The 21,317-nt window shown below is 32.6% G+C and overlaps 1 protein-coding gene and 1 long non-coding RNA gene across 3 annotated transcripts in view; one reads left to right on the forward strand and one right to left on the reverse strand.

Moving 5' to 3' along the window:
* LOC147918033 (uncharacterized) overlaps nt 1-21,317 on the reverse strand; it is a 1,004,068-nt gene that overhangs the window by 686,561 nt on the left and 296,190 nt on the right. The window lies entirely within an intron of this gene.
* The window catches only part of COL11A1 (collagen type XI alpha 1 chain), a 207,612-nt gene that overhangs the window by 16,301 nt on the left and 169,994 nt on the right, over nt 1-21,317 (forward strand). For both annotated transcript variants that reach the window (XM_087446492.1, XM_004420763.3), the window contains exons 2-4: nt 4,819-4,986; nt 10,245-10,458; nt 13,918-14,080. In XM_087446492.1, the coding sequence (XP_087302618.1) occupies nt 4,819-4,986; nt 10,245-10,458; nt 13,918-14,080 (545 nt within the window). The remainder of the gene's footprint in view (nt 1-4,818; nt 4,987-10,244; nt 10,459-13,917; nt 14,081-21,317) is intronic.

The raw sequence follows: 21,317 nt of genomic DNA on the forward strand, positions 1-21,317 counted from the left end.
AGGGGATTGCGTATCAGTTATATCCTACACATTCCTCAAGTGAGGTGGAGCTAAGGGTTTCAGACAGAGGGAGTAGGATTCATAACGTCCCAGAGACAAGAGAAAGAACATGGTGGGTTCTGGGAGGTCCCAGTCCAGTATGGCTAGAGCACTGAGTGAGGAAGGGGTTAGGGATAATGAGAGAAAAGGACTGAGATGCAGTAGGGGTGGAACTGGGAGGATAAGTGGGTGTGTCCAGATCATCAAGATTTATACGCAAGGATGTGGATACCATCTGGAAATTAGTGGGGTCCTCAGAAGGAATTTAAGCAGCACATTGACATGAGGCATGGAGCTTTAGAAGCTCACTCAAGCTGTGGTATGCAGATTGATGAGAAAAGGCATGGAAACCAGTTAAATGGCTATTGTAGTAATGCACTGGACTCTGATATCCTGTCCTCCCATTTAAAAAACCTACAGGTATACAATAAAGGGCAGAAAAAAATATTATTGAACAAAATATTGTGCTGAATTGGATACACTTGAAATGCTAATTGTTATCTGTGCCATCAGTATTGGCAACATAGAAACAATTGAAATATTAAGGACATTTAAGAATTGCTTTGAATATGGAAATTTCACTTTTTTATATATATCAAGTTAGGCCATAATAAATTACTGCTTTTAATCTTTAAACAGTTGCAGTTCAGTTAATAAAATATGAAGAAACTTCCTCACTTGTGTGTGTTTATCAAACCATAGAATACATATTATGAAAATTTGTTAAATGCTATGATTATGAGATCAAATAACAGGCAGAATTTCAAAGTGGCTTAATTTTTTGTTTAGTTTACTTGAAAGGAAAAAACTTTAAGACTTCATTAACTGAATTTTACATTTTGTAACTGATATGCCTTTTTAGAAAAAAAAGTAGCTGAAATCTTTATTATATGTCTCTATTTTTTGTTTTTTGAAGAGTTAACTATTATTTCAGATCATGTGTCTATACAAGGAACTTTGTTAGGCTTTAAAAATAGAGCCCTTATTTTGAATCTTGTAGAGGGAGTGTGTTTTTATCATATTAATTTCAAAGTAGGAAGGAACAAATGTGACAAACCTGTGTTCTTGGATAGTTTGGAAAGAAGGAAAGTGTGGTCCATTTTATGTATTATTTTCCTATCTGCAGTTGGGACTCTCACCATGGGTCTGCATCTTTTTCTTCACAGAAGAAACAGCTTTCATAGCTGGGTTTATGTCTATCCTGGAGTCTTGATCCTATTCAGTTGTACTTTTGCTAGTAGTTTCAGAGCAAGAATATAAGATAAAAGAAGCAGATAAGATGCTGTGGCTTTTAGAAACAGTCTCCTTCAGAGCAATTTATACCCTGAAACATGAATTGAGTTTAACTGAAAGCAAACATAAACATCAAGAATCAATTAACTGGCTCAAGATAATTTTAGTATATTTATGTTTTAAGTTTCTTTTTAGCAGAGTTTTTATTTATGGGGTACAGCAATGATCGTGGTGAAGTGGAGAGAGCCCAGGCTTGATATTTACCCAGACCTTAGGAGTATCCTTAGTTTACCCTCTGGTTTTCAATTCCTCCATCTGCACAGTAGGATAAGAACATATGCCCTGCAAGGTTTGTGAGGGTTAATGCCTGTGAAGAACTCAGCCCAGTGACTGGCACATATTAGGCTCTCTGGACATGGCAGCTATTATAGTTATTATTTTCTTAGTTTTATGATAAGAGAAAAGAGGAAAGTAAGAATGATCAGGTTCCTATTGGCCTAAAAAGATGGCCTTTGAAAGCAAGACTAGTGGAAAAAAAAGTTCTTGTATACCACTATGATTCTTTTAAATATTCCAAAGCTGAACTAAAGAGTACCATATTTGATAAAGTTAACAATTCCTTTGAAATGTCTGATTTCCACAAATAAAAGGTTTTTTTCTTTTAAATAATTTGGAACAATGTGTACTCTCCTGGACTGTATGTTGATTTTCATTCAGAAGCTTGATGAAATAGGTAGACAGAGTCTTTAATATTAAAAGCAAGTACATTTGTTATACTGTAAGAGGCAAATTTTATAAACCTCCGTTCACATATGTTTGTACATATAGAAGTCAATACTCCTAAAATTTAATTAACTAAGGAAATTACTAGATGTACATTGCTCACAAGCACTCATACATTCATTTGTACATTCTATAACAGACTGATAGTAATTGTAAAAAAATATTAGTTGAAATTGTAATTTTCAAAGAACAATACTCTGTTGCAAGTTACTCTCTACTTTGTGGAATGTGATAAATTGTGGGGATGGTATTTCATGCTTCGGAAATCAGGCTCATCTTCATTCTCAATAAGTTCTCTCAGAGACAGTATATTTATAAAAAACAACATATTCTGAAATTTGGTGGCAATTCTATTTTTTTAACTAACTGAAACTTTTCAAATCAATAATATTGGTTCTCACTTTCAGCCAGAAGAGATCTCTTTTTCTTCTGAACAAAACAGTGCTGTGTGCATCTATATAAATGTAGATACTGCCTCCCACATACTTATTGGGGCATATATAGAGCCTCCTTAATTAGAATCTAAGTACTTGAGGTAAAGACTACGTCTCATATATGCTCAGTGAGACATTGGCTGGCACGTGGCCTCCTTTGAATATTTTTATTTTTGAATAAAGATAGAAAGCCAATAGAATATAAATATATTGAGTAACCTGGATTCTTTTTTTTTTTTTTTTTTTTGAGGAAGATCAGTCCTGAGCTAACATCCATGCCAATCCTCCTCTTTTTGCTGAGGAAGACCGGCCCTGAGCTAACATCTATTGCCAATCCTCCTCCTTTTTTTTTTCCCTTTTTCTCCCCAAAGCCCCAGTGGATAGTTGTATGTCATAGTTGCACATCCTTCTAGTTGCTGTATGTGGGACGCCACCTCAACATGGCCGGAGAAGCGGTGCGCCGGTGCGCGCCAGGATCTGAACCGGGGCCGCCAGTAGCCAAGCGCGCGCACTTAACAGCTCAGCCACGGGGCCGACCCCCAGTAACCTGGATTCTAATGTCTGTTTTTATAGCAATGCTTAACAACACATGATTCATATTTTGACTTGCTTAGTGAATTAAATAGATATTTAGTTGTAACCAGGGAATTTGAGGGTCTAAAAAAATCAATTTTGTCCTTTTATGTCTGGTTTATTTTATGTAGTGTAATGTTTTGAAAGTCATCCACATCACAGTGTGTATCAGAAGTCTATTCCTATTTATGACTGAATAATATTCCATTGTATGTATATACCACATTTTTTTAATCTATTCATGTATTGATGGAAACTTGAGTTGTTTTCACCTTTGGGCTGTTGTGAAGAATGCTGCAATGAATATTGGTATACAGCTGTCCGATCAAGTTCCAGCTTTCAGTTCTTTTGGGTATATATCTGGGGGAATGGAATTGCTTGGTCTTGTGGTACTTCTATGTTTAGCATTTTGAAGAATATTGTATGATTCTAACAGACAGAAAGTAGGTTAGAAGTTACCAAGGCCTTGGCAGAGGAGGAGAATGGGGACTTATTATTAATGGTTACAGAGGTTCTGTTTGGGCTGATTAAAAAGTTTGGAAACAGTGGTGATGGTTACAAAACATTGCAAATGTAATTATGCAATTAAATTGTATACTTTAAAATGGTTAAATTGGCAAGTTTTTATGTTAGATACATCTTACTAAAATTTAAAAATCTTATAATATACTAAAAAACGTTGAATTGTACACTTTAAATGGGTGAATTGCATGGTATGTGAATTATATTCCAATAAAGCTGTTTAAAACATCAAGTTTATCCAAAGGGATCATACTTGCAAAGGGGAAGTTGAAGATTCCAAAGTTATTTTGTATTGACCACTTCACAGTAGCAGGAAGTGGTTAGAATGGATTGGATTTGGGAAATTTATGCTTCTGCCAACAAATATCCCTGTGTTAGATACTCTAAGTCTACAAAAAAGGGGAAGAAAAGACAATTACTTGTCTCCAGGGACTTTCAATCTAAATCATCTTGAAACATGAAGAAATGTCCATGGAGTTACTCTGGTAAATTCAGAGGGGAAAATTCAGCAAATTATATATAGATACATACACTCATGCACACATATGCAGATACATACAAATTCATACACATGTATGCTTTCTGGATAACTAACATAGGAAAGCACTCCAAACAAGGACATTTTATTTTGTTACCTATTCTTTTTAACATCTTTCAATTTCTCTTTGTGTATACAGAATGGCTTAGTCACTGCACATTTTACAGTATTTATGTATAACGTTTATTGCAAATTTGAATCTTCAAAATCATCTTTATTTAGATTATGGATAGTAAATCTATTAGAAATTAATGGATTATGTACAGATGCTGGCTTTCACTTTAATTCCAAATAATGCCATTACTTGCAATGATGAAAGATTTTATAAATTGTAATTGATGCATCAGAATGTTTGTAAATTCATATATACGGTACATTATATTCCAAATATACATATACACACACTCACACACAGGTATATGTATATATACATACGCAAACTATATATATATGCAAATCTTCAGTTTTGCTTTCCCATAAATTGTTTCCAGATTTTTAGGTATTTTTGTATATGACAATGTTGTTATGGTTTATATATCTCTGTGCTGTCTCCTACCCAAATGTTAGAGAAGCATGGCAAGTGATAAATAGATTTGAGAAGTGGAGCAATAAACTATTTCCTCTGTTAAAAATACTCATATCTATATTAGATTATTTGTTCAATTATGTTTTTCTTATTTTTTACTTATTTTTCAGCTGCTCCAGTTGATGTACTAAAAGCTCTAGATTTTCACAATTCTCCAGAGGGGATATCAAAAACAACGGGCTTTTGCACAAACAGGAAGAATTCACAAGGTTCAGATACTGCTTACAGAGTTTCAAAGCAAGCACAACTCAGTGCCCCAACAAAACAGTTATTTTCAGGTATGTTCACTTTATTACTACAACTACTAGTACTCCAAAGACTTTACTCACTATTATTTCCTTTTATCATGATATATAATGTACAATTATGGGGGGAAATAAAATTGTTTAATATATCAGAAACCAAATACATTGTGGTCCCCAGGGTGACCTAATGAAAATAACTAGTGATCTAATAATTACCAATCTTAATTCAACACAATCACATAAGATAGACTTATTTGAAAATTTAATACTTTCTTCTTTTATTTCAAGATGACAAATCTTGAAGACAACATTACGTGTAGTTCATGCTTGCATATAATCATGTAGAATTTATTTATTGGAGGAACATGGCAACTTTACCCTTAAGGACTACCCAGGTTGATTTAATGGGCATGTGGATTTAGATATGCTTAATGAATGTCTTCCTAAAATTAATGTGAATTTCTATTGAAAGAAATACTTCTTCAGTTGATGTTATAAAACAAATTATTCTGTATTATTTCTGGATCTTGTTCTTATCTCAAATATAATAAAAACCAGTCATATCTCATAGTCATTGGGAAATCTGGGACTAGAGATTTTGTAAGTCTTCACCTGATGTTATTGAAAAATACTTGGTGAATTTTTTTTTTCATTCCGTGAAAGCACTAATTGACCTACTAACACTAATTATCTAGAAATCATGGTAATGTAGGGAAAGGGAGTTGAGTGGTGAAATGACGATCTCTGAGCATCACATTTTCTAAGCAGGTAACTCCTTACAAGTCCTTGACTGCTATTGGACACATGTCAATTATTCTTCCTTATGACTTTACTAAGTTGAGTGTCCTCGTCCTTACTTAACAGAAGAGAAACTGAGTTCCACTGAGGTTCTCAGACTTGTCCAAATTACTTGGGGTCAATATTTAATCCAGGTCACGTCTGTTGCAAGGCCAATATTTTCTATATTATCAAATGTTCCTTTTTGGTGCTTTGGGATCTTTTTAGAAGCAATTTGTCATTTAAATTCTTCATATTGTCCCATACTGTCTCCACCTAAAGGAATGTAAATACCCTATCTTCACATAAGCTGTTTTCTAACAATGGAAAAGTTATAAATCAAGGGACTAAAAAATTACGCAACAAGTAATATATCTCTCCCGGAAGGACATTTTAAAATATTTTTGAAAAGACATTTATTTTGATCATTCATCGGTTCTTCCAAAATATTTCTTGTTTTGCAATAATTTGTGGTGGACAAAAGTGACAAACTGTAAGTATAAAAAAAAGTCAATGCGCAGTTTTTCTGACTTTGAAACTAAAAAAGTAAAATAGTTATTAAATCCATAAAATATTTTTTAAATCAAATTTAAAAGCTTTAAATAGTAAAACTCTAAGTTGTTTTTCTGTTTATTTGCACTCTTGTGTGAAAATAAGAAAGAGATGAGAATTTTTAAGAGAGAAAAACAGAGAAAAATAGATTAATGAAAAAGCTTTAGAAGCTGGTTTCTAATTTTTTATACTTTGGCTCATCATCTTAGGGTGTTTTTCTGCCTTCCAATGTAGTAGTTAGTTAATTTGATTAATTTGATCATTTCGGTTGTTTTGCTCACAGAAAAAGAGTACAATGTATGCCTCTAAGATGTCCTCCCACACTGGTTAGAATTCATTGATATCAAAGTTTTTTTTCCTTCTCACAACATTGTGTCTTAAGCATATGATTCTAATGAGTATTTCAGAGAGGAAGAGACATCTGTGATAGAGACCTCATTTTTCCCCACGCAAATGATTATAATCTTGCCTTCCTAGAGAGCAGAACTTTCTGTCAAATAATGCAAAATGAAAATTAATAAAAATTACCAATGACACATTCACCATTAAAAAAATCTAAACAGTGTATATGTGAATATTATTCTTTATAAAATAAATAAAAAAGATCTTTGAAAAATTATTTGGAATGCCTTTTCTTGCATTATGGGAAGACATAATACTTTTTTCTAATGAATAAAGTAAGCAGTAGTATCAGAAACTTCAACATTGGGGTGGGGGTGGGGGTGGGGGTGTTGTCAGATAGTCATTGTAATATTCTGGTAGACTTAAGATATACGTCTTCCAAAGTCCTAGTCCTAGGTCCTTAATTTAAATGTCTGAGAGCTTTCTGCATGTGAACTGAATAGAAGCTGTAATTTGCAAATTCTATCTGCCCTCTTTAGAATACCTGCTGTGGGACAGATACTATGCAAGAAACTATCTTGCATGTACTATGCAAGAAACTTTGTGTATATTGATCTTTAGCTTCATAACCATTTGGAAGGGGAATATTTAAACCCAAGTTATGGATTAGGAGTTTGAAGTGTGAATTATTTGAATATAATCACAGAACCAGTGAATGATGTGAAGCTGAGAGACAGTCCTTGTCTCTATTAGACTAAAGTGGGTTTTGCCCACTATACAAAATTGTCTTCGCTATCTAGTTTAAAAATCCTACTGACCACTAAACTACATCAGAAAGAGATTTTAGTTAAAGAGAGACATATTCTGCATGAAAAATATTAACCAAAATTTAAAAAATTAAAATCAAATAATAAAATTATTGTGACTTTTTTATATCAAATTTATTCATAGATGCAATATCTATTGATGTTAAAAGCCCATTTTAAGAATCATTATTCAATCTGATATACTTAGAGTGAATTATGGTTATTACATATATATGACTTATATATATGATTTATGTATAACACATATCTAAGGTAGTATAGCAGTTTTTCTTTAACAATAGTCATTTAACAGAGTATACTTTATCCTTAGTTTGTATTTATAATTTCAAAACATTTATTAAGTTGAAAAATTCCAGATTTTATCTATCTATCTATCTATCTATCTATCTATCTATCTATCTATCTATATACTGATCACTGCTATTTCAGACAAAATTTCACATATGAAATGGTTGCATTTCTGTTGAACTAATATCATAGCGAATTCTCTCTGATACATTCAATCAGTTATGAACAACTTTGATTAGCATCTTATAAACAGGAAACTAAGGTGGGGTCCTTAGGTTAGACTGTGAACATTTTGACATCACAGTGATTATTTAGATAACTAAATTTCCTTTTTTAAAGGTCATAGCTTAAAGACTATAATTAATATCTTATTGCTTAATTTTAAATTTGGAAATAATACTTCCATTGAAAGAAAATCAAAAGATTTTACTCATTAGTGTATCTTGAAAGTTGACAATTTTCAAAAGTTGTGCCATACAAATTGGATGATTAACTAAAATTTGTTATAATTTATTTAGTCTTATATAAAATAGTTTTTCCTGAAATTATTCCTTTCCTAAATGTCCCTATGTAAATATTATTTTATAATTTTTTGCAAAACTGATAGCTCATAATATTTTAGCAGCATTTTTTTTCGATATACAAGATATTTAAGAAATTGAGGGAAGGAATTCCTATGGTTCTCAACATTCTGAGCTACTCAATTGAAGAAAAGTTTATTTGCTATGTAGCTTCTTAAGTAATAGGCTGAATTACCTGCATTTTTTATTTATAGTATAAGCAGGTAGAAAGTGTTTTGTTAGTTGATGTGCTTTATTACAGTTCCATTTTATTTCCATGGTTATTTTTCTTCTGTTGATTTTCGTAATTATAAAATGTGATGTCTCTGTGACACAAATCCAATGAAACAAAACTATATATATATTCTTTTTTTTTTTTTTGCTGTGATAGCAAAGCTTTTATGACCTACTTGTGATATAGCAAAGTTGTCTTGGTAAATTATTTGAAAAATTAAAATTGAAAAATTTAACAGAAACACTTTTTAGTTTGGAGCTATATATATATATATATATATATATATATATATATATATATATAACATGATTAGAACTGAGTACTTAATATTAATTGACTACTTTCTTTGTGACATGCTCTTATTTAATTTTGACACTTTAAATAATTTCCATTTCATAAAAGGTCTTTCCACTACATTATTTTAAGTGACTGCATAGGATTCCACTGTATAGATGTTTTGTATTTTATTTAACTGGTCCCAACCCTTGCAGGCTATTTTAACATTTATGATTATAAATAGTGTTCTGATGAATTGACTTATAATATCTACACGTAAGCATCCCTCCTACCCTGAAAAATTCTTAGAAGTGGAATTGTTGGTCTCCCATAATCTTTTGAGTTTGAATCCATGACATAGTCATATTCATAATACTTTTATTTTTTATACTATTGTGTATAATAGAATTTGGAATGAATGGGTTGAATATGGAAGCTCTTGGCCCAGATATCATGATTACACATTGGCCCAGGTATCATTGATACACGTTGATTACACATGCACATATACACCAGTTTTGCCAATGGACAACTTTTTAATTGAAATAATCTTACCCTTAAAATAATAATGCCTGCTTTACTTATGTCTCATGGTAGTAAAAGGATCAAATATGATATATATGTAAAACTATTTTTGAAAAATAAAACCCACAATTTAACATGCAGTGTTTCTATAAAAATAAGTAGTTATTGCTTAGCTGTCTGAGATATATTTATGGTAATCATTTAACTGATATAATTATTTAATAAGTGCTTACTAATCACGTATGTAGATCTGGCCTCATGCTGGATATTTGAGTTATGATGGTGAGAAGGAAAAGAAAAGAAAAGACAGTCTGCCTTCTTGAATTTAGAATCAAATTAACCAAGTACTTAATAGTTCTGATTTATAATGACATAGCTTTTTATTAGTGAAACTGATGTATGTGTGATAGGAATGTATGATGTACGATGCTTTCTATGATAGGAAAAACCAATCAGAAACTCTTTAGCTTTTGAAGGGATGACTGAAAGAATACCTTCATATATTTGCCCTTACAATGCCTCTTTAAAGAGAGGCTATACAGCCACAGATTAGACAAAGGCAGATAATATAAATCTTACACCAAAAGTGGTACTTAATAAGCGTTTTAAAAGTGCTTACTGTGTGTTTGATATCCTACTGACCCCATGATTTTGTTTCCTAGCTTCAAATTGAATTTCACATAATCATTGTGCTTTGAATGAGTGGCTTTAAAGTTTGAATATACCTTGGACAATTATTGCAGAGAAAGCTTAACAGAGTCCTCTTCTCATTTGTTTTTTAAGCTGTATTGTTGTTACTTTGAACTTAGGTGACTTACTAAGGCCACATAGAAAGTTCAAAAATAGTAGGGTGATCCAGGAATAATTTAGAAATTTGGAATTTCTGACCCTTTGGCTTTCTTTTCTCAGGAGGAATTTTCCCAGAAGATTTTTCAATATTATTTACAGTAAAACCCAAAAAAGGAATTCAGTCTTTTCTTTTATCTATATATAATGAGCACGGTATTCAGCAAGTCGGTGTTGAGGTTGGGAGGTCACCTGTTTTCCTGTTTGAAGACCACACTGGGAAACCCGCCCCAGAAGACTATCCCCTCTTCAGAACTGTTAACATTGCTGATGGGAAGTAAGTAACACAATAATCCGATGTTTTAACTATGTTGAAAGCAGTTCTTTCATTTGATCATTCAACAAATATTTATCAAGTAGTTTTTCTAGGGACTGGTGATATAGAAATGAACAAAACAATAAAATATCTATTCTTACATAATTTACTTTACAGTCTAGGTAGACAAATGATGAACAATAAAAAAACAAATTACTAATAAATGGTATATCAGGTGGTGATAAGTGAGAGAGAGAAATAGACCTGTGAAGAGTATTGGAAATGGTGGTGGAGGGTGCAGTTTTAAGGAGTGAGATCAGGGAGAATCTCACTAAAAAGGTGACATGTGAAGGATGTGGGATGCATGCCGTGCTGATAATTAAAAGCATACTATCCCAGTAGGAAAGGAAGCAGATACAAAGCCTCTGATCCCATTGGTCTGAGCAATGTCAAGGATGGCAGCGTAGCAGGAGTAGAATGGGATGGGGAGGCTGGAGAAGTAATGGGAGGCCAAATGGTGCAGCACATTGTAGGCGATTATAAGCACTTTGGGTTCTATTCTGAGTGAAATGAGAAGTCACTGTAGACTTTTTGAGCAGAGGAATGACCTGGTTTGACTTACCTTTTACCAATCATATTAACGTATATCAATTAATATTGATGATCATAGGAAACCTTATATAATACTATACTTCATATGTGCTGTATACCATTCTAAACACTTTATACATAGTTGAATCACTTAATTTTTCACAACTCTTTGAAGAATGTAACATCAATAACTGTTTTATAGATAAGGCAACTGAGGCACAGAGAGTTTAGGTAACTTGCCTGAGGTCGTATATTTGGCCGAGATAGGGTTTGAACTCAGGTAGTCAGACTTTCCAGTAACCACCACATTCTTCTGAAAATCATGCTGAATTCTGAATTCTGTGTTGTGAACATTGCCTTTCACTTAGGAAGCAGCTAAATACAAATAAGTGATTATTAAATTTACTTGGTATTTTATTGCTGAATCTAGGCTTCTAAAAATAGATTTATCTGAAATATGACATTTGGTTATAAGACATAAGAAGGAAATAACAGTGCAAATAGGAAAAAAAATACACGCTCTCTTTGTCAGGACCATGGAGAAAGCTTTAAGTCTCAGTGTCAGAAAAAACTAGGCTTTCATGAGTAATTTACATTATTACCCTTAATACTTAACATGAAAAGTGATGATAGTTCTATAAATGAAAATAAATCAAGGTGAGGAGTGTAGGAGGTACTGTTTTAGATGGAGCCGTCCTCTTTGATATGGTTGCATTGAGCAAAGACATGTTGGAAGTGAGAGAGTGAGCCATGTGGGGATATGGAAGAAGAGCATTCCTGGCAGAGTGAAGAACATGAGCAAGGAACAACAAAGAGGCAGCAGTGTGGCTGGAGTGCAGGGAGTCAGAAAGCAAAATGTTGGGCATGAGGTCAGAGAGGACCGAGGGACACTCTTGTGAGGCAGTGTAAGGACATCAGCTTTTATTGGGAGTATTAGATGGTTTTTAGTAAGCCTGAGGCTTGATCTAGCTTATATTTTAAGATGATCACTCTATTGCATCAGAGTGGAAGCAGAGACCGGTTAGGAGTCTAGGAGAGAGAGATGGCAGCTTAGACAAAGTTGAGACACACTGGATTCTGCATATGCTTGGAATATAAGGATTGACGGGAGGGGCCGGCCCCATGGCTTAGCGGTTAAGTGCGCGCGCTCCGCTACTTGCAGCCCGGGTTTGGATCCCAGGCACGCACTGACGCACTGCTTGTCGGGCCATGCTGAGGAGGCATCCCACATACAGCAACTAGAAGGATGTGCAACTATAACATACGACTATCTACTGGGGCTTTGGGGAAAAAAAAAGGAGGAGGATTGGCAATAGATCTTAGCTCAATGCTGGTTTTCCTCAGCAAAAAGAGGAGGATTGGCATGGATATTAACTCAGGGCTGATCTTCCTCACAAAAAAACACAAAAACAAAAGAATTGATGGGATTTTCTGATGATGTGAATGTGTAGGATGAGAGAAAGAGAATAATTTAGAATGACTCCAAAACTAAGGGTTAATTTAGTATTTTGAATATTGTGTGTGATACCATGATAATGACATCATTATTCTCAAAGCTTAAATTAATTAAAAAAAAAATACCAAGTTTAGAGTCCTAATCAGCTTTTAACAATTGAAATCATTTTATTTTCTGTTAATGAAAAGTACATACCCACAATAGTGGAGATGGTTTAAGTTAGGACACATGCTTCTTGGCAGAAATATGTGTAAATTTTACTCTCACAGTATTAAGAGGCTCCTAATATTAATCTTTGCTCAGTTCAAACCAAGCAGATGCTTATACTAGTTGAATGTGCCATGGAAAGACCAAAGATTAAGTGTATATGGAAATACACTTGGTCCTCGTCAGTAGCCATGCCAAGTCACATGAAATAGACATTGTAGGAAAGCTCCTGAAACTTTTTAGGTACTTTATTTTATGAATCTAGTCCTAGATGCTTCTGCAATATTAATCTAGCACTTTTCATTTGGAAAATAAAATAAAATATAAACCAGAGTGGCTTGCAAAATCCAAGTGAGTTTCACTTAGTGGTTTATGTTAGCACCAGATACTGTTAATAAACCCCACCACTTTACAGTATGATTAGAGTATGTATGTTTCCAAAGGACTGGCCAAGTCTCCCCCCTAAGCTTGTCATCACTATGCTGAATTAGCTGGAGAAGTAGCTTCAGAGAGAATCGAGACTCTCACTCCACATATGCGTTGACTATGTTTTCTTTCAGTGTTCCCACTTCCTGCCAACCCTGGAAAGAAGGAGAGATATTGTGTCTCATCTTGGATCCTGCCCACAGTAGTGATCTATAACTGTCTTGAAATTAAAGTGGAAAAAGAAAAGGAAAGCACTTGAAATAAATGTGAATAAAGACAGAGAAGCACATTGTGTTTTACAATTAGAACGTTCTGTTGCTCCAGATGGGGCAGTCATTCAATTAGTAGACACACCCTTTTACAGTCAATCTCGGGGGATCTCTAAAGCAGAATTTTTTTTTAAGTGGAATTCCACTTTGGAAGAAAGCATTTGCGTACATAGAAACTCTTACTTACCCCATATCCCACCCCTGATCTCTATCAAATACCCTCATCAGGACATGGAGAGATTAAGCATTTGTTACAACAACACAAAGTAAGGAAAGGATGGGCACTTCCTTATCAGCGTGGACAGCCAATCCTGCTGTGCATCTTACACTGCTTGTGTCCTTTTGAGTACCTAGCACTGTTCTGGGTAAACAGTAAGTAGTCACCTGTTAACTGATTGATTAATAAATGAACCTACATTTTGCACAATTTCAGTTCACTTTTACAGTTCAAAATACATTACACTTTAACGTGAATAATGGTTTGGCAACAATGTCTTTGACGTTTACAAAGGAATTATTTGGCTTTCTTAGGTGGCATCGGGTAGCAATCAGCGTGGAAAAGAAAACTGTGACAATGATTGTTGATTGTAAGAAGAAAACCACAAAACCACTTGAGAGAAGTGAGAGAGCAATCGTTGACACCAATGGAATCATGGTTTTTGGAACAAGGATTTTGGATGAAGAAGTTTTTGAGGTAAAAATAAATCAAACTTTATCTTAAGCTGAATATGGTTAATCAGATGAACTGCGTTAATAATAGTAACAATCAATATATGCTATAAGGCAACGTTGAAACCTCTAAAGGGTGACCTACTTTCTTCCCCTGTGGGTGTAGCAGTGATGTTTTCTATTGTTCAGTAAGAGAATGAGTAGACAACGGTGACTGTAACGCCTGGGAAACATTTACAGAGATTGGTTGATTTGAACACAGGCATGCTATTCTCCTGGGAAGGGCAAATGGCTTTGCTCTTAGTACTTTGTATTGTTTTTATTGGAGAAAAGAACATTTTCTTCACTTCCTTCACTGGGAGATTAATTTAGAGAAATGTGCAAGTCAGATATTCTGCCTTTCTCTGTTCTTTGTGAATGTTTCCAACATGAAATAGAGATCATATTGCAAAAGATGAACTTTAAGTTTTTAAAATCACATTTTTAATAATGTGAAGGTCGTGGTAAAAAGCTTCCTTCTAATTATAATTCACCAATTATGATAATCACATTCTTTCTTTTAATCCTTCAAACATTGGACCTAGTAACTCGTGCTTTAATTTTCATTTAGTCAGTTATTAACAGAACAAACAGATCTAGGTCCTGACCCCCAAAAAGGATGCACTCCTGAGACATTATTCATTACTCTGATGATTGTTTTTATACAATTTCTGAGTAATTTATTTTTCAAAGTGTAACAAAGTAAAGCTGTGTAATATATTACAGATTAATAGACAAGTTTTATATGGAAGATTTGCTGTATTTTGTTGATGTGTGAATATGTATATACACACACATATGTACACACATACATATACTCACACATACACACAGACAGTATGTATTTTCATAAAAAGAACAGTGTAAATTCAAAGTGTCAATAGAATATAGCATTCTTGTACTTATATACACAACCTATGGCATACTTTTAAATATAGTTAACATTTGTGACATTTTCAGATTGTTTATTTGGGTCTGTTTGTTTCTGATTTTCTCAGCTAGTGTGTACCCAAGGCTTTGACTCTGAACAGAATGTTTTAATACATTATATCATACCAAATTAAATGGTAAACTGATTCAGGCAATATATAATAATCTACTCTTAGATGTTCCAATATCATACACTGATTGCACACAAATGGTAATAAATAAATATTTATTTATTAGATGAGTGAATATTGTAAACAAATTAATTTCTAGTCTTGCATAGTTCTATTTTAAAATTAAATTATTTATGAACATCAGTTTCATAGGCTAAATTTATTTTTGTAATGCACTCAGCCTTATTTTCCAGGAATATAAATGTGTAATATGGAAGAAGTATATCAGTGGATGGTTTCATTTCATATATTAGTTTAATCTATTGCTATGTATAGTCACAGAACCTATGGAAGTTAAATAATGGAAATTAAGAGTAGATTTTGTTCATCATAAATGATTAGAATATATAAATAGGAAATATACAAGAGAAAAAAATTAATTCAAATAATGAATTAATTAATTAATTTTAATTCTCAAAATTTGCTGGCCAGGGAAGATACAATTTGGTAAATGTACACGTTGATTAGATTTCTTTTTCATACAGTTTCATAGCATCTAGACTTCTGTTTCTACCTGAACTTACTTCTAGGTTAATATCATTTAATTTTTTCTTTTACTCTCCCCCACCGTTCCCACACAAAGGCCATACTCCATCTTCTTTCGTATATGCTACACTCATGTTCACTGGGGTCCAGTTCAGAGTTTTTGAGGCGTAGTTTCAGACTATCACAGTAAATTCTTTTTTCAAGATAAATAATTGAACTTGATGTTACATATTTAAAAATATGTAAAAAAAGCCTCTGTGTTTCATAGGCTGATTACAGTATCAACTACTAGAATCATACAAGTAATTTCCCTAAAATATTTCTGTATGTTTTCAACTACTGCTAACCAAAATACCTTTGGCCTAAAGGCTTCTAGTAAATTACCAAAGACAGAGGTACTGGAAGCAAAGATTATTGTTATTTTCTTTGATTAATTCTTAGCTTTTTAATTGCATAAACCATATTCTAAATCCTGAAGTAACTCCAGCTGTTTATTGGGAAAAACCATTAAGAAAAATAATCTTTATAAGATTCATTAGTGAAACCTTTAGTGAGTATGACAGTGAGTAGCAAAAATAAGCTTATTAAACTGCTTTGCATCTTGGAGTTTCATGAAACTCTATGGAGCTTTAAACATAACAATTATTTAGGATGAAGTATAATTAGTTTTGAAAAAGTAAATGAATGCAGAATCTTCACTCTCAGGTTTATCTTGTACTATCTTTGACCAATTAAATAGAAAAACAATTTTTATTTAATAAAATATTGAGAGGGCTTTAGAACAAAAATCTTTGAATGGGATGAAGTTTTGTCTTTATCTAATTCACGTATCCAAACAGTCATCATACATAAAATTCAGGTCTTATTTCCTAAATTTTATTATTTTGTGGGTATATGAAATTTGAAAAACTATTTAGTCTTTCCCACTTAAAAAAAGAACATGAAGAAAATGAATGATTCAAACACCCAGGTTTTTAAATCAGAATAAAATTTTATGACTCCCTTTGTGAAATTAGTTCATTTTGTCTGAATATGATGTTGATATATCTTTTTCTAAAAATTTACTCAAATATTTTTCCTTTCATTTTGGTTTACATTATGGTACCTATATAGACTTTTAAATCTTTGCAACTGAATGTGTCGAAATTAAACTAGAAATGACAAGAGAGAGGATGGTACCATGAGGCATTAATTTAGTGTTTGATAAATAATTGTAGTGATGAAAATGATATAAAAACACCAGTGATTCATTAGTCTGAAAGCTGGGTATGTCACTTCTTTGGAAATAGTGTCATTGCAATTTAGATGCAAATTTGTTTGGTGTATGTAATTTCATCTATATACTCTCCTCCATTTATGGAATGGTATTATTATGGCAAAAAATACCAAACATGGCCATATTTGAATTGAAATCTGAAGACTTTTAAGAATTCAACATTAAACCTATAAAAGCAAGACTGAAAATGTTTTCAAAAGTGTGACAAATTAGTTTATGACACAATGCCGAAATGAATATATAGACCCATAATTCAGATTATATAATTTCAGCATAGCAGAGTAAATATAAGAATTGATTCTGGAATGAGAAAAATCTAATTTTGAATCCCAGCATCTAGCTTAATCATGTTTCTCTGTGTAATTACTTTATGTAAGTTTTAATTTCTCATTCTTCAAATGGGAATAGTGCTCATAAGCACTTATTAAAAAAAAGATCTTATGTCAAGTGCTTAAAATACTAGTATTAATTATATATATGTGTTTAATTATGCATAAGTATGTCATTTTCTTAATTATTATTGTAACTTCTGTTCTTTTTTATTATCTTACAACTATGACATTTCAAATATTCTTATTGATACGGATAGCAACAGTGACCCATATATCAGTCAAAAATCCTAAGTGGTCTCTTTGTCTTGTAAATAGAGTACTTCTTGCCTGGGCTACTGCTTGTTTACAAGGTACCTTGTGGAGATTAAATAAATTTGCCCTCTAGATTAGAGGTAGCCCCTGGGTACAGACGTTAGTGAGTGGAACATGGTCTGAGTGGATGAATACTTTCATTCAGGCACAAAATTTTCAACCAACCCTAATCAACAGCCTTGGTTTCTTCTAGCTCGATAATGCACTTCAAAGATGTGAAGAAAATCTAAATTAGAAGAAGAACCACATTGCCTGTATTCATTATTAATAAAATTACTTTTGGGGTCTTTTAAATAGGAAATTTCTTTACTAAATATCAAGTTGCAGCCATTATAACTTAAGTTTTCAAAGCATTGCTATTTCAATCTTTTTTCTCTTTTAATGAATCAAAGCAGGTTAGTACAATTCTTTTATATTTTTGACAATTAACTGTCTTGGGGAAGATTATTTCTTTCTTTCGAAGCAATGAGGGGAATATGATGGCAATTTGAGTGGAAAAACTTACTGATGAAATTTTTCAGTTTCTCACACTTCTCAGAAAAGATTTTTGCATTCAATTTGCCTTGGAGAAATCAGTGAATAATAATTTGTAAAAGCTACGCTACTTCAGTAGGTCTACAAGGCCTGAAAACTTACCTTAAAGTAATAATAGCAGTCTCAAATATTCCCTTAAGAATTTAATTACTGCTTTGTGATGTCTGTGTATCTTTTTACTGCATATATTTTCTAAGGTACATTTAAAAAAAAAATTATATCTTAGCAGACATGGTTTTCCTATAGAACGGCGTAATAGGATGAGGTGGGTTTCTGATTTACCCACCTTTCCCTGTCTAGATACATTTAGTTAATAGCCTTTTGGATTTTTTTCTCTATTTATTGAGGTATAATTGAAGTATAACAAACTGCAAACATTAAAAGTGTACCATTTGATCAGTTGTGACATATGTATACACCTTTAAAACCATCATCATAATCAAGAAAGTAAGCATTGCCATTACACCCAAAAGTTTCCTCATGCACTTTTATAATCCATCTCTTCTTCCACCCTAACCCCAGGCAATCACTAATTTACTTTTTACCGAGATAGCTTGTTTATTTTTTCTAGAATTTAAAAAAATGGAATCATAGTGAATGCACTCTCTTTAGCTTGGCTTTTTTCACCCAGCATAATGTTTTTGAGACTTATCTATGTCTTCATAGTGTATCATTATTTTGCTTTTTTTTTATTGCTGAGCAGTCCAATCTATGGATAAACCACTATTTGTTCATCTGTTTGCTGTCTTAGTGAGCATTTGGATTGTTTCCAGATTTTGGCAACTGTGTATAATGCTGCTATGAATATTCATTTATAAATTTTGTGTGAGCTTTTATTTTTGTTTTAGTTAAATACCTAGAAGTGGAATGTCTGCGTTATTTGGTAGGTGCATGTTTAACTTAAAAAAAACAAAAAACTGTCAAACTGTGTCCCAAAGTGGCATTAATCATTTTACACTCCCTCCCACCAGTTGTTCTGAAGTCTTGCCAACCCTTGATATAGTCTTTTCAATTTTAGCTACTCTAAGTGGTTGTGTAGTGGTATTTCATTGTGATTTTAACTTGCATTTCCTTCATGACTGATGACGTCAAGCATTTTTTTAGGTGCTTATTGGCCATTTATGCATCCTTTTTGGTGAGGTTATCTTTTGCCCAGTTTAAGAAAATTGGCTGCTATATTCTGATTATGGAGTTTTAAGAGATCTTGATGCATCCTTCATACACTTTGCCTGACAGATACATGAAAATAATTCTTCTAGCATTTGGCTTGCCTTTTTATTTTCTTAGTAGTGTCTTTTAAAGTGTCTTTCAAAGACACAAAGTGTCTTTCAAAATGAATACTTTTTGTTTTGATAAAGTTCAATTTATTAATTTTGTTGCTATGTTTTACACGTTTTGTGTTCTAAAAAACCTTTAGCTATTCCAAGATCACAAAGATTTTCTCCTGCTATCAGAATTGTTGTACTTTTAGGTTTTATACGTAGGTCCTACCCCGTTTTGAGTTAGTATTTGTGTTTGGTGTGAGATAAAGTTCAATGTTGATTGCTTTTACATAAAGATATCCAGTTCATCCAGCGTACTTTATCAAAAAGACTTTCCTTTCATGCATTGGCTTCCTTGGCTTTTCTGTCAGAAATCAGTTGACTATATATGAGTAGTTCTATTACTGAACTCTCTGTTATCCTATTCCATTGATTTATTTGGCTATATTTTCATTAATACCAAACCATCTTGATTACGGTAGATTTATAGAAAGTTTTGAAATCAGGTGGGATAACTGCTCCTACTTTTTGTTCTTTGTGAACATTACTTTAGTTATTTTAGGTCTGTTGCATTCTGTATAAATTTTGGAATAAGCTTGTCAATTTCTAAAATAAAATTGAAGTTTTAGCTGGAATTGTCTTTAAGCTATAGATCAAAATAAAGAGAATCAATATTTTAACAAATATTGAGTTTTCCATTTCCTGAACCTGGTATAACTTTTCATTTATTTCGGTCTTCTTTCATTCCTCTCACAATGTTTCCTATTTTTCAGTGTAGAAGTCATGGTCGTCTTTTATTTCGTTTGTTCCTAGGTATTCTTTTGGATGCTATGGTAAATGAAGCTGTTTTTAATTTCATCTTTCATATTTTCTTGCTAATGAAAAATATTCAATTGACTTTTTATATATTAATGTTGTATCTTACAACCTTGTTAAATTCATTTATTGGTTCAGGCTGTTTTATGCAACCAATTATAAAATCTGCAAATAGGGACCATTTCACTACTTTTCTATTTTTATACCTTTTATTTATTTTTCTTATCTTATTATAATGGATAGGACCTTCACCAAAATGTTGAAGAGAAGTAGTAAAACAAACATTCTTATCATTTTTTTTCCTAATCTCATGTGGAACAAAACTTTGTCTTCTATCATTAAGATGTTGGCTGTAAGTTTTCAATGTGAATTTATCAATTTGAAAAAGTTCACTACTAGTCTTAGTTTCCTGAAAGTTTTCATCATGAATGTCTATTTAATTGTGTCAAATGTTATTTACATATGTATTGAAATGATCGTGCTTTTTTCTTTTTCTGTTAATATGTTGAATTACGTCAATTGATTTTCAAATGTTTAAAAATGACTTTTTATTCCTTTGATAGACTCCATTTGGGCATGATGTATTATCCTTTTTATATAGTGTTATATTTGACTTGCTAAAAATATTTAGGATTTTGAGTCTTTATTAATGAGAAATATTGGTCTATGATTCTCTATATTTGTAATGACTTTGTTAGGTTTTTGTATTAGGGTTATTGGCCTCATAAAATGACTTGGACTGTGATCTCCTTGTCTATTTTCCAAAAACTTTCATGTATGATTGATGTTATTTTTTTCTTGAATGCTGTATAGAATTCACCAGTGAAAATATCAGGTGCCAGAGTTTTCTTTTTAGGAAGCTTTTTTTTTTTTTGATGTTTTAATAGTTTATAACATTGTGAAATTTTTGGCTGTACATTTTTGTTTGTCCAGCACCATATACATGTCTCCCTTCACCCCTTGGGCCCACCCCCTACTGCCATTGCCCCTGGTAACCGCAATACAGTTTTCTCTGTCCATGTGTTTGTTTATATTCCACATATGAGTGAGATCATATGGTGTTTGTCTTTCTCTTTCTGGCTTATTTCAGTTAACATAATACCCT

This window comes from Ceratotherium simum, chromosome 2 (assembly GCF_057802395.1).
Source record: "Ceratotherium simum simum isolate JZ-2026a chromosome 2, ASM5780239v1, whole genome shotgun sequence".
NCBI classification, from domain to species: Eukaryota; Metazoa; Chordata; class Mammalia; order Perissodactyla; family Rhinocerotidae; genus Ceratotherium; species Ceratotherium simum.